This window comes from Ipomoea nil, unplaced genomic scaffold (assembly GCF_001879475.1).
Source record: "Ipomoea nil cultivar Tokyo-kokei standard unplaced genomic scaffold, Asagao_1.1 scaffold0875, whole genome shotgun sequence".
In the NCBI taxonomy this organism is placed as follows: domain Eukaryota; kingdom Viridiplantae; phylum Streptophyta; class Magnoliopsida; order Solanales; family Convolvulaceae; genus Ipomoea; species Ipomoea nil.
The window spans coordinates 81,151-93,732 of NW_017617303.1; the positions used below are offsets into that span (position 1 = coordinate 81,151).

The 12,582-nt window shown below is 32.8% G+C and overlaps 1 protein-coding gene across 1 annotated transcript; it reads left to right on the top strand.

The window, feature by feature from the left end:
• Positions 1-167: 167 nt before the first annotated feature.
• Positions 168-3,281, top strand: LOC109178996 (vesicle-associated membrane protein 724-like). Its single transcript, XM_019328552.1, has 5 exons — positions 168-421; positions 1,751-1,892; positions 2,012-2,132; positions 2,609-2,671; positions 2,763-3,281. Exons 1-5 carry the CDS (start codon positions 232-234, stop codon positions 2,910-2,912), a joined length of 666 nt encoding a protein of 221 aa, XP_019184097.1. The 5' UTR covers positions 168-231; the 3' UTR covers positions 2,913-3,281.
• Positions 3,282-12,582: the final 9,301 nt, after the last annotated feature.

Here is a 12,582-nt window from a genome sequence, read left to right on the forward strand (position 1 = left end):
TATTATTAATTTTTAATTATAAATTACAAAATGTCAAGTTGGCTCCATTTTTCTAAAATTAAACCAAAGAGAATGGCGCCGTTTGTGGGCCTTCTGTTGCATTTAATATTTTATAATTTCTAGAACGTTGTAATAATAACTTCCCAACAAAGTAAAACATCTTTTTGATTGCATAATTTTAAGACAATTTTCTGATTTTCAATTTTTGCTTCGGTGGTGGGTGAGTGAGAGATGGGCCAAGAATCGTTCATATACAGCTTTGTGGCTCGGGGAACTATGGTACTGTCGGAGTACACGGAGTTCACCGGAAACTTCCCGGCGATTGCGGTTCAGTGTCTGCAAAAGCTGCCATCTTCGAACAACAAGTTCACTTACAACTGTGATCACCACACTTTTAACTTCCTTCTCGAGGATGGTTATGGTAATCCTTCTTGTTTGTCTGGTTTTTTATTGTTCTTTTAATTTTGAGCGGTTGATCTCTTTCGTTTTGCTGTGATTTCTGGGGAGGTGGGGGAATTCTGGTTGAACTTCAAGTGGGGATTGTTGGATCTAACATCTTTTAGCTAAAGATTGAATCTTTATCCTATGTGGATTTTAGGGTCTGCTTTTGAGGTTTTGATCTTTATGATGGAAAATAGTTACTAAACTTGATACAGCTTAATTTTTAATTTCTGTTGCTGCTGTTTCTGGTGTTGTTGGGAAGTGGTGGTGGACATTAAAGGTGTGTTTGGTTGGAACATGGGACTCTGGAATCAGAATGGGAATCAAATACTTTGTAATTGGAATGAGTTTTGGTGAAAGTGTTTTGATGGTTTGGTAGTAGGTTGGAATTGGAATGAGATGTTTGGTTATGTATGACATTATAATCGGATTAAAGGTTTTAAAAATACAAAAATAAAAAATAGAGGCAATTGATGTTAAGAGTGATGATAAAGTGAGTAGGCAATGCAGTGAGGAAGTCAATGAAGTGAGGAGGGATAAGACTGAATTAATGGAATGATATCTGATTTAAATTAGGTAATGAGTTTTGTAATTATAGGGGTAATCAAATACAATACCTGTGTTTTAAAAAGTTGTCAATCAAACAATAGGTATGACTTTCATTACCATTCCTTGTGTCTAACCCATGAACCAAACACACCCTAAATTAAACCTTAGTTGAGGTTGCATGGCAAAGATTCATTTGTATAACTTAAAATCTTTATGATCTTCCTGCATTGATTTAGCATGGCCAATATGTTTAGTTAGTTTACTGAGAAGTGAGATGTATGTATGGGCTATTTTCTTGCTTATCAATCTGTTGTATATTCAGATATGAATTACGTGTAGCATGCAGTTGTTGTAGCAAAAACTTGCAAGATATCCAAATGCTGCTGGGAAGGTTTTGAGCATTTGGCTTTGGTTATAAACTAGGGTAATTGGAAATGGCTTGTGAATGTAGTTCTTGATTAGGGATTGAGAAATTTATTATACTAACTTCTTCAAGAAAAGAATTGGTGAAAATTGTTGGGAAATCAATTTAGAAGGTTCAGGGCAAGTATTTCTGGGATATTCTTTATCTGCTCTCCCAAAGGGAGCCTTAGTTAAGGGCTTGTAGCCTAGGTATGAGACTCTACACATGAGGTCTTAGGTTCGAGACCCTTTTTATTGGCTGTCGTATTGGTATGTAAATTTCCGCCAATTGAGAATTATTTGAATGAGATTCCAAAGATCGTTGCAAGTTTGTTGAGATGATGTTTTTACGTGTCAGCTTATTGTGTTGTTGCCAAAGACTCGGTTGGCAAGCAAATTTCCATTGCATTTTTGGAACGTGTAAAAGCAGATTTTAAGAAAAGATATGGCGGTGGTAAAGCAGATACAGCTGTTGCAAAGAGTCTGAATAAAGAATTCGGGTATGTTCTTTTGATACTAGGAGCCATTCTTATCTACGACTCTTTATATTTCTTTTCATTTAGTTTAAATTTTTATTTCTGAGTAGCAACAATAACAATAAATATCCCGAAATTTACAGACCTGTTATGAAGGAGCACATGAAGTATATAATCGAGCATGCAGATGAAATCGAGAAACTACTAAAAGTCAAGGCTCAGGTCTCAGAAGTCAAAAGCATTATGCTCGAGAATATAGACAAGGTATGGCAAATAAACTTAGGCTTTGTTTGGTACTAAGAATTAGGTCGGAATGGAATCATGATTATGACCTCAAATTTCATTCCCGTGTTTGGTTGATCTAGCATACCAAGCTGAGCCAACCATAATTCAACTTGGAATTGTTAATTTTGGTAATCATAGAGTTCTTTGGTTATCTGGTTGCCATATCCTTCTTAAAACCAATTGGTGATAAGTAGGTGGACATTAACCAGTTCGGCTGATGCCCAACATGATCTCCACTTCAACACTGTCATAAATCAACTTTGTTAAAGAAGTCCCCATTGTGCATTGGATGTGACGTTTAGTCGATCTCCATTATCATCTGGCAATATTATATTGTTCTAATGATACGCTTGCACTTCTATAGCCTTTCGTAAACGTGGACAGTGCCTTTTCGTTTACAATACGTAGAGCAATGCAAATGTTTCTTGTCCACTTGACGTCTTTATATGTTCCAGACTATTGAACGAGGGGAGAACTTGACTATACTTACCAACAAGGCAGAAGATCTACATAATTCGGTAGGGTTACCTGTATTTTGTGACAAAATATCCTCCAAAAACATGTAATGAGTTCAGTAAACATCTCCTTTGCATTATATCTTATTTCCAGGCCAAACAATTCAAGAAACAGGGGACAGAAATCCGTCGCAAGATGTGGTATCAGAACATGAAAATAAAGTTGGTCGTACTAGGAATCATCGTCTTTTTGGTACTCATAATCTGGCTTTCTGTTTGCCACGGCTTCGACTGCACCAACTAGCATATCTTTCGCTCAGAACTGGACCGACTCGATTCACTTCCAGACAGGACACTAAAAACACTTCATGCTACACGGCAACAGAATTTCCGTGCTTTTGTTCTTGATTTTTTCTTTGGAAAGAAGGAATAGGGGAGATTGAGGTTTGTTGTGGTGTTGGAATATAGTGTATTGTTTAGGCTATGAGATTAAGATAAGATGTAAACATGGTTTAGATTTGAAGAGTACAAGGATGTTTGATGAAATAGAATGAGATACAATTCAATTGTATATTATATGTATGATCAACAGAGTACTATAATAGAATATATACACTACAACAAGAATAGAGAAAAGGTGCAATCTAGTTTAGCTGTTTTGTTTCTTGATTTAGTTAAAGAGTGGTGAATTTCATTGCTTTGGTCTACATTATTTTCCATTACTTTTATTGGGCGTTTGGTAGGGTGAAATTGCAATTTCATTCTCACCAAATTTCATGGAATTTACAATTTCATTGTTTGGTTAGAGAAAAATTTCACGGAATTGCAATTCTTTCGAATCATGGAATTGGAATTCCTAGGTCCCTTCAAAATTGTGATTTCACAGTTTACAAAATTGAAATTTCACTGTAAATGACAACTTTGCTCTTCTTCCTCTTTTTTTTTTTTTTTTTTTTTTTTTTTTTTTTTTTTTTTTTTTTAATTTATTATTATTATTATTATTATTATTATTATTATTATTATTATTATTATTATTATTATTATTATTATTATTATTATTATTATTATTATTATTATTATTATTATTATTATTATTATTATTATTATTATGAACATTTTAGTCTTTATTCACTCTTTTCTTTTAATTTTATGTAATTTTATTTATGCCTATCAAACAATGGTACAATATTTGAATTTCTACTTTATTTTTATTTTATTTTATTTATGAAATTACATTTCTTTTCCCTCTTAAGGTACGGTGAGTACTTTGCTATCTTGAGGCTAATTCTCATCATTAATTACATATGCTTTTAATTCTCATCTTATATTAAACATAACCAAAATAAATAAAGGGTTTCAATTTATATATTCAACCATTGTGAGACAAAACTAAGCAAAACAAATGGGTATATGAGGCGCACTTTGTTTTAACTTATATACTTAGTGTTCTAATTCACATAATTGAACAGCACCTCTGTGGCTCCTCCTGAGAGAAGGTCACAAGATTAAACTCCGATGGTGGAGTATTGACTCTTTGGGTTGCAATAGTTAGAGAAAGTATAAAATAAATATTACCTTATAATAGTATAGAATAAATATTACCCTATAATAGAGTCAATAGTATTAAAAATAAAAATAAAAAAAATCACATAATTGAACAATGTGAAAAAGGTTACACAAATTATATATGAAACTCTAAAGTGAACTAGACATTACAAATTTCAAGTTATTTACACTTTTTTGAATATTTTTGTCAATCTTGAAACTTTAACAATCTCTTTAGTTGTAAGGAGGGGATTATGTGGGAAAAATAATTGTAATTTTATGGAAAATGAATAAGGTGGGAATAAATACGGAATTGAAAGGAAAAAATAATAAATAGTAAAAAGACAAAATGTCCTTGTAATTGCAATTCATAGAGGGATGTGAGATTTGCACTTTCTTAAATTTGTTTGAGGCATTGTAATTTTATAGAATTCAATTCTTCGATCAAACTCTAGATTTTTTTTTTTTTTTTTCACTTTTTGAAATTAAGAATTTGTTTGGAAACTATCTTTTTCTATTTGACCGAAAGTTAAGAATTTATATTTTTTATATTTGGTTCATTTTCCTGAAAATGAACATATTATTTGTTTAATAATAATAATAATAATAATAATAATAATAATAATAATAATAATAATAATAATAATAATAATAATAATAATAATAATAAGTGGTATGGTGATGGTGATATAATGGGACTTATACAACAATAATTAAACGTACAATAATAGGATTTCCAAGTATTGGTCTATGAATATTATAGCCTTAGCAATGAGTTCTAAATTGTGGACGAATCTGATTAGTTTTTTATTTTGATATTTTAAATTAGGGTATATTTGAATGTAAACTTGATTCGGATATCATGTGATAAAATTTATCTAAATCCTAATCAAATTCTATATCTTATTTAAAATGGCAAAATCTGAACTACACTTTATCTTTTGAGATTGACTCTAATTCAAAATCAAAACCGAATCGATAACTACATCGGGGTAAGGTTAAGGGCCAAGCTATTATATAAAATAAAAGTAGACTTTATTTATTTTTAAATAATAGTTGTCGATTTTTCTTGTCACACACAAATAGGAGAAAACAAAAATTGGGGGCAGGGTTTGGGCGGAGACAAAATTTGGAACAATAATGTATTTTTGAAGTATGGCGGATTAGAAGTTGTTGTAAAAAACAATATTATATCACCCCATGTGTTTAGAATTTGTTGGCATTGTTTGGTTGTGTAACAGTTGGTCCACCGGGCGGTAAAATCGTAAAATGGCACGGTAAATCGGTAATAAATATGAGTATTTTCCATAACTATATACCACAATTTGAGAAAATAAGATTTTATATTTTGAAAGTGTGCTTATGGAGGTAGGAGGCTGTCGGTCCGCAGTCCAAATAATTTTTCAATATTCCATAATCCATAATCTATAGAGTATTGCAAATCGCATGCAGAAGCCGCAAAGACTAGCAAGGATGATCTTAAGGATTTCGATGCTAATTCATCAACGTTGACCATAAAACAGTATTGGATTTCATAATGGCCGCTAATATTCTTAACGTTAATATCTTGCTTGATCTTACTTGCAAAGCTACTGCAAATCTAATAAAAAAAGATGACACTAACAATTGAGTACCATAACTATTTAATTTTTATTAATTTTGGTCCATCCGGTCAAATTGCTGGTCAAAAGTGGCTGAAAAATTTTAAATGATAAAATCTTGTGGGCAATTTATCCTCCAGAAGAATAGAAGTAAAATGACAAAATTTCCCTCAAGATTTTATCTTTTAAAATTTTACGGCCACTTTTCACTCGCAATTTGACTGGATGGACCAAAATTCAATAGTTAGAGTACTCAATTGTTAGTTTTGAAAATTGTGGATTAAAATTAACAAGATCCCAATAATTATATGACCAAAAGTGTAATTAACTCTTAATAAATGTTAATTACACTTTGAGTAGTAACACCATCAATGAGATAATTTATGTAGACCTGGTGCTATGGATTTGCCTTAGTGGTGGTAAGCTTTTTTTTTTTTTTTTTTGGCTTGGAGCAATGAATTTCAGTCGTTATATCATAGACCGCGGTGAAACGGCACCGTATCTTTAAGTAAAGAAACGGCCCGTCATTATAGTTAACGGAGTCCGCTTGTTTGGTGTATTAAACACCAACTGGCACTACAGTATATCTAAACCGACACTGCAGTTATATCAAAATGATACTGTAGTTATAGCGAAATGAAACTGTAGTGTATATAAAATGAAACAAAATAACATTTCACATATTTGAGTGTATATTGTATAATGAAGTTGTAATTATATCAAAATGATCATTTACACCAAAAAAAAAAAAATATCAAAATGATCATGTAGTTGTGTTTTAATGAAACTATAGTGTATATAAAATAAAATTAAATAACATTTTCACATATTTGAGTCTATAAATATCGAATGAAACTATAGTTATATCGAAATGAAACTGTAATTGTGTTGAACTGAAACTGCAGTGTATACAAAATGACACTGAATAACAGGGTTACGTTTTGCAAAAGAGTGCGACGGCGAAAAACAAACACCGTTTCTTTTCATTTAAAAAAAAAAAAAGACGTGTGGTGCATAATTGATCATGCACCGCGGTGCATGATATAATTTGCCAATGAATTTGGGATTCAACATTATTGCATTTCATGGTTAACCAGAATGCATATACAATACAATCTTATGGGCTTTGAGCACATTTAAAAGTCCAATTGGCCTGCTGTCGTACAAATCAATCGTTATGCTGTGAGCACGTGCTCACCTTGCATGGTGTGCACAAAATTATATCCATAATTTTTATATTGTAGATCCATAATTTCTATACTGTATATCTATAATTTTGAGACTCTCGCTGAACTAAAATTTATACTTTAGATTCATAATTTTAGCTTACCGAGATTCTAGAAATTTATGGATCTACACTATAGAAATTATGGATATACAGTATAAAAATTATGGATATAAATTCGTGTGCACCATGTGCATGGTGAGCTCGTGCTCACAACATAATTTGCCCTTACAAATAGTTTAAAAAAAAAAAAAATATTTTGTAAACATCTTACCTTATATTTTATGTGTCGATGGAAACAGGGTGGGACGCGGGCGGGGAGTATACTCCCCGTCCCCAAAACCCCAACTTCGTCCATGTCCCCGCGAGGAATTAGACGGAGACGGAAATTTTCCGTCCCCAGTTAACTTTTAGTCAAAATTTTAAATTAGTTTAATTTTTAAAAATTAAAAACCTAACTTCTAATTTAAAAAATTAATATATATATATATATATATATATATATATATATATATATATATATATATATATATATATATATATATATATAATTTTTTTTAATTTTAATAATTATCAGGGACGGGACGAGGCGGGGAGTGGTATCCCCGTTTCCCAAAAATTTTCCACATCTCCGTCGGGGACGGGGCAAATTGCCATTCCTAAACTGCTTAAATATTTATTTATTTATTTTTCCTATAACAGTTTCGGGACATTTGGTTGGAGAGAGAGAATTGATTGGGAAAGGAATTGCAATTCCTTCGGAGATGAATTAGTGGAATAAAGTGGAAATGCACGTCTCCCAGGCCACCATTCCAAAACCCACAGTCACAACCAATGCATGTTGCAAACTCTGGCTTCCCAGTGCCTTTGGGCTCAACTGCTGTACCGCCTGTCGCAAATTATGCTGTGCAATCGAATGCACCATGCGCATGGTGCATTCGATGCAAAACGACGTTGTTTTGGTTAAAAAACGCGAGTCCCACTTAAAGAAGAAATCATGTTCGATTCCCGGCAATAGCATTTTTATATATCCATAAATTCATAACTATATATCCACAGTGACTGAATGAAGTAAAAATCCACAATGAATGAACCAAATATCCACAATGAATGAACTAAATATCCTCAATGATTGAACTAAAAATCCACAATGAATGAACTAAATATCCATAAATTCATAACTATATATCCAGAAATTCATAACTATATATCCATAAATTCATAACTATATATCCACAGTGAATGAATGAAGTAAATATCTACAATGAATGAACTAAATATCCACAATGAATGAACTAAATATCTATAAATTCATAACTATATATCCAGAAATTCATAACTATATATCCACAATAATGCTATTGCCGAGAATCGAACTTGATTTTTTTTTAAGTGGGACGCGCGTTTTTAGTCAAAACGACGTCGTTTTGCATCGTATGCACCATGCGCATGGTGCATTCGGTTGCACAGCATAACTATTGACCAACCGTTGGGCAGGGGATTCGACTCGATCATTATGATCAACAACCAAAGAATTATGGAGGTCTTTGATGCTTTGAGCTATGGAGATGAGTGTCTTCGATGCTTCACGACGAGTACAATTATAAATTTATGGATTTCATTCTGCATTTTAGAACTGAAATGTATACATAGGGGCGCGAACAAAATGAAATGACATCTTTACTTCTCATTTTGTAGAACTTGTTACAAAATAATCTTAGGAAAAGATTATTTCTGAAAAAAATTAACAAACACAAAAACAAAAGGTTTAGGGTGTTAGTGGCCTACTGGCCAGGGAAGGCGTGCAACATACGACTTGTAATTTTTTCTGAAATTTTTGGCTTTTTGACGAAAATTTTGGAATATATATATATATATATATATATATATATATATATATATATTAAATTGACAGTTTGTAGTGTAGGCTGCACGCCTGCACTACATAGGTGTATTTAAAAAAAAAAAAAATCGAAAGTTTCAAACTTTCATATTCCTTGCAGCCTAAACTTTCATTCTTCAATTCCAGTATAAATTAAAGACTTCAATAAATATTTTTCTTACCAAACTCTCACTGTCATATCTCAAAGTCTCAATACTCTCATTATCAGAAATTTGAATATTTATATTTCTACAATTCTTAATACTCTCTGTAGACACTTAAATTTTGATAAATATTGATTATTTATCAATATTTGTATATTTGAATATATTTTAAATATTTTGGATAATATTGATATTATCTAATTTGTTAATTAGATAATATCAAAAGAGTTTGAGCTTATCAAAACTCTCTATCCTATAGCTATAAATAGGGCATTTCATTTCTATGTAATCACACACATCCTAAGAAAAGTGATGTAAACATCTAGAAAAATATTATTCAGGATCACAATAAAAAATGTGATCCTGAAAGTAAAAGTCCCTCCTCCTCCATATGTTGATGCATGTTGATCCAAACCTCTATTGAAGATCAAGCCATTTGAACCCGGAGGCCCTTCAAGAAGAACAAGCTATATATACAAGCCCATCTTTGAAGATCAAGCCACTTGAAACCCGGAGGCCCTTCAATGGTGGAGTGTTAAAGGCATCAAATTGGAGAATCAAAGGACATCCAGGGATCTTGTACCCACACCGCATTGATACTTGATATGTAAACCAGAACTTTGAATTTCTAAATATATATTCAATTTTCTTTGTTCACAAATTGGCACGCCCAGTGGGACAGCTCTGCCTCTCATCTCTTCATAGGCATTTTCAATTGGTATGGGGGCAAACCCCATATGAAATTTGAAATGGAGGAGGCTAAATGATACTCCTTGGGCACGAGTTAAAATGGCCTCATATCTTTCAAGGCTCCTTGGCACGAGTTGAAACGGCCTTATATCTTTAAGTTGTAGTGTCGAGACTTTCTTGCACTACATACTTTCAAGTGTTATATGCTCTCAAGTGGTGTACAAGCAAGTCTCGAGGGGGCATTTGTAGACACTTAAATTTTGATAAATATTGATTATTTATCAATATTAGTATATTTGAATATATTTGAAATATTTTGGATAATATTGATATTATCTAATTTGTTAATGAGATAATATCAAAAGAGTTTGAGCTTATCAAAACTCTCTATCCTACAGCTATAAATAGGGCATTTCATTTCTATGTAATCACACACATCCTAGGAAAAGTGATGTAAACATCTAGAAAAATATTATTCAGGATCACAATAAAAAATGTGATCCTGAAGCTTATTCAGGGATCACAATAAAAATGTGATCTTGAAAGTAAAAGTACTCCTCCAATCCAATCATGCCAGTTGATACAAACCTCCATTGAAGATTAAGCCACTTGAAACTCGGAGGCCCTTCAAGAAGAACAAGCTATACAAGCCCTTCTTTGAAGATCAAGCCACTTGAAATCCGTAGGCCCTTCAATGGTGGAGTGTTCAAGGCATCCAGTTGAAGAATCAGAGGACCATTCAGAGACTTGTACCCACACCCCATTGATATTTAACATGTAACCAGAATTTTGAATATTACTAAATTTTATTCAATTTTCTTTGTTTACATATTTTGGCACGCCCAGTGGGACAGCTCTGCCTCTCATCTCTTCATAGGCACTTTCAACCGGTATGGGGGCAAACCCCATATGAAATTTGAAATGGAGGAGGCTAAATGATACTCCTTGGCACGAGTTTAAACGGCCTCATATCTTTCAAGGCTCCTTGGCACGAGTTGAAACGGCCTTATATCTTTAAGTTGTAATGTCGAGACTTTCTTGCACTACATTCTTTCAAGTGTTATATGCTCTCAAGTGGTTTACAAGCAAGTCTCGAGGGGGCATTTGTAGACACTTAAATTTTGATAAATATTGAATATTTATCAATATTAGTATATTTGAATATATTTGAAATATTTTGGATAATATTGATATTATCTAATTTGTTAATTAGATAATATAAAAAGAGTTTGAGCTTATCAAAACTCTCTATCCTACAGCTATAAATAGGGCATTTCATTTCTATGTAATCACACACATCCTAGGAAAAGTGATGTAAACATCTAGAAAAATATTATTCATGATCACAATAAAAAATGTGATACTGAAAGTAGAAGTCCCTCCTAATGATCATGCCTATGCCTATTGATCCAAACCTCTATTGAAGATCAAACCATTTGAACCCGGAGGCCCTTCAAGAAGAACAAGCTATATATACAATCCTCTCTTTGAAGATTAAGTCACTTGAAACCCGGAGGCCCTTCAATGGTGGAGTGTTCAAGACATCAATTGGAGAATCAGAGGACCATCCAGAGACTTGTACCCACCCCGCATTGATATACTTGACATGTAACTAGAATTTTGAATATTATTATATTTTATTCAAAATATGTAAACAAAGAAAATTGAATAAAATTTAGTAATATTCAAAATTCTGGTTACATGTCAAATATCAATGGGGTGTGGGTACAAGTCTCTGAATGGTCCTCTGATTCTTCAATTGGATGCCTTGAACACTCCACCATTGAAGAGCCTACGGGTTTCAAGTGGCTTGATCTTCAAAGAAGGGCTTGTATAGCTTGTTCTTCTTGAAGGGCCTCCGGGTTTCAAGTGGCTTAATCTTCAATGGAGGTTTGTATCAACTGGCATGATTGGATTGGATGAGTACTTTTACTTTCAAGATCACATTTTTATTGTGATTTCTGAATAAGCTTCAGAGTTCTTTCTATGATTTTTCCTAAGATGTGTGTGATTACATAGAAATAAGAGGTCCTATTTATAGTGTAGGATAGAAGAGTTTTGATAAACTCAAACTCTTTTGATATTATCTAATTAACAAATTAGATAATATCAATATTATCCAAAATATTTTAAATATATTTAAATATACTAATATTGATAAATAATCAATATTTATCAAAATTTAAGTGTCTACAAATGCCCCCTCGAGACTTGCTTGTACACCACTTGAGAGCATATAACACTCGAAAGTATGTAGTGCAAGAAAGTCTCGACACTACAACTTAAAGATATAAGGTCGTTTCAACTCGTGCCAAGGAGCCTTGAAAGATATAAGGCCGTTTAAACTCGTGCCAAGGAGTCTGAATATAAGGTCGTTTAAACTCTTGCCAAGGAGTATCATTTAGCTTCCTCTGTTTCAAATTTCATACAGGGTTTGCCCCCATATCGATTGAAAGTGCCTATGAAGAGATGAGAGGCAGAGCTGTCCCACCAGGAGTGTCAATTTGTGAACAAAGAAAATTGAATAAAATATAATAATATTCAAAATTCTAGTTACATGTCAAGTATATCAATGCGGGGTGGGTACAAGTCTCTGGATGGTCCTCTGATTCTCCAATTGATGTCTTGAACACTCCACCATTGAAGGGCCTCCGGGTTTCAAGTGGCTTAATCTTCAAAGAGGGGATTGTATATATAGCTTGTTCTTCTTGAAGGGCCTCCGGGTTCAAATGACTTGATCTTCAATAGAGGTTTGGATCAATAGGCATAGGCATGATCATTAGGAGGGACTTCTACTTTCAGTATCACATTTTTTATTGTGATCCTGAATAATATTTTTCTAGATGTTTACATCACTTTTCCTAGGA

Excerpts from the sequence above, each read along its gene's own strand:
- LOC109178996 (XM_019328552.1), top strand. The coding sequence starts at position 232 with ATGGGCCAAGAATCGTTCATATACAGCTTTGTGGCTCGGGGAACTATG. Across the intron at positions 422-1,750 it reads CCTTCTCGAGGATGGTTATG|CTTATTGTGTTGTTGCCAAA; the intron begins GTAATCCTTCTT and ends TTTACGTGTCAG. Across the intron at positions 2,133-2,608 it reads TGCTCGAGAATATAGACAAG|ACTATTGAACGAGGGGAGAA; the intron begins GTATGGCAAATA and ends TATATGTTCCAG.